General features: G+C 28.1%; 1 protein-coding gene across 1 annotated transcript in view; it reads left to right on the forward strand.

Annotated features, from left to right (window-relative positions):
- The window catches only part of LOC110263721, a 3649-nt gene extending 2504 nt beyond the window's left edge, over positions 1-1145 (forward strand). The window contains exon 2 of the mRNA XM_021105482.1: positions 433-1145. Coding sequence (XP_020961141.1) covers positions 433-1024 — 592 coding nt within the window. The 3' untranslated portion in view covers positions 1025-1145. The remainder of the gene's footprint in view (positions 1-432) is intronic.

Raw genomic sequence — 2031 nt, forward strand, 5'->3', positions numbered from 1 at the left:
ATGGTTTTAATACAAAAAAGATAATATTGGCAAAATTTAGTTTGTTACAGAAAAAATTTTGAGTAAAAATTGGTGACAAAAAGTTAATTATATTCTTACTTTCACAAATTCTATTTATGATGTTCTAAGAAGTACAAACACGAATGCACTTATCTTCATTTGGTTCATGAGATGTGGGATTCAATAAAAAGAAAGTAAAAAATGCTATATGTCTCTATGAAAGAAAGAATGAAGAGTCATCATCCTTCTATAATGTTGTGCACTCAATATTAGTTTAAAGATAGATAAAAAGTAGCACATCCTTTCAATGTCCAACAAACACATTCATTAAACCCAAGGTAACCCTTTATATTTATAATTTATAATATCTTTTATTTATAAGTAAAGATAATTGAATCATTATTAATTTATGATTAAACACTAATTATATAGGTATTATAGCCACCAATGGTTGAGAGAAGATCTTACACGAGTTTCTCCTCATCAAGATATTGAGATCACTAATGAGAGAGTTAAATGCTTGAAGAGGTATTTTCCTAATGAAGAAGAAAGGAGAAAGGTAAACATTGAATTTGCAAACTTTTCTGATGGTAGAGGTATCTTTGATGATTATGACTCTTTGAATGATAGAGGCATAGTTGATGCAAAGTCTTGGTGGCTAATTCATGGTAGTAAAGCAAAATTTCTTCAACCAATTGCTCTTAGGCTACTAGGGCAACCATCTTCATCTTCTTGTTGTGAAAGGAATTGGAGCACATATTCTTTTATCCATTCCCTAAAAAGAAACAAGTTGAAGCCTAAACGTGCAGAAAATTTAGTATTTGTCCACACTAATCTTCGTCTTCTTTCAAGAAAAACTCCACAATATAATAAAGGAGAAACTATGATGTGGGATATTGCTGGAGATGCTTTTTCACCAATTGATGAAGAAAATGGTGTTCTTGAAGTTGCTCACCTTTCTCTTGATGAACCGGAGTTAGAAAGAGTGACTTTTTCTAATGATGAAGATATCAACCATATATGATGGAGAAATAATGACTTTAGATAACTTTTTTTTTTGTGTACATGTGATGTACAAAATTCTTACTATCTCTATTAAGACATAGGAGTTTAGAATTTTATCTTTTGAATACCTATACACTTTAGGAAAAATGCATATCATATGTTATCGCTAATTTTTTATTAACTATTAATTATATAGGTATTATAGCCACCAATGGTTGATAGAAGATCCTACACGAATTTTTTTTCATCAAGATATTAAAATCATTAATAAAATAATTAAATGCTTGAAGAGATATTTTCTAATGAAAAAGAGAGGAGAAAAATAAATATTGAATTTGCAAGCTTTTCTAATAGTAGAAGTATTTTTGATAATTATGACTCCTTAAATAATAAAGTCATAATTGATGTAAAATTATAGTGGCTAATTCATAGTGGTAAAGCAAAATTTTTTAACCAATTGCTCTTAGATTACTTAGGCAACTATCTTCATCTTCTTGTTGTGAAAGGAATTGAGTACTTATTCCTTTATTCATTTTCTTAAGCCTATGTTTGTCTGAAGGGAGATGGAAGGAAAGAAAAGGGAGAAAAGAAAATAGGAAGGATAATGATTATTTTTTATTGTTTGGTTGAGAAGGAAAATTAGAAAACAAAAAAAAGGGATGAAAAAATTAGTGGAACCCACCAATTTTTTTCTCTCCAATATTAAAAAAAAAGAAAGAAAAAAACTTATTTTCTTTCTATACTTTCAATATTACCCCTTCACTTTTTTTTAATATATTTTATAAACAAGAATAAAATTGTCTTTTTATAATATTTTTTTCCGTCTTATTTTTTTTCCATCCAAACACATCTAAGAAAATAAAAATGCACTCAATTTCTTTTCTTTCCTTTCTTTTCTTTCTATTTTCTTTCTCTCTATTTCTTTTCTTCCAACCAAAGATAACCTAAAAGAAACAAGTTGAAACTCAAACGTGTAGAAAATTTTGTAGTTGTTCACACTAATCTTCGTCTCCTTTTAAGAAAAAC

Source organism: Arachis ipaensis, chromosome B06, assembly GCF_000816755.2.
Source record: "Arachis ipaensis cultivar K30076 chromosome B06, Araip1.1, whole genome shotgun sequence".
NCBI classification, from domain to species: domain Eukaryota; kingdom Viridiplantae; phylum Streptophyta; class Magnoliopsida; order Fabales; family Fabaceae; genus Arachis; species Arachis ipaensis.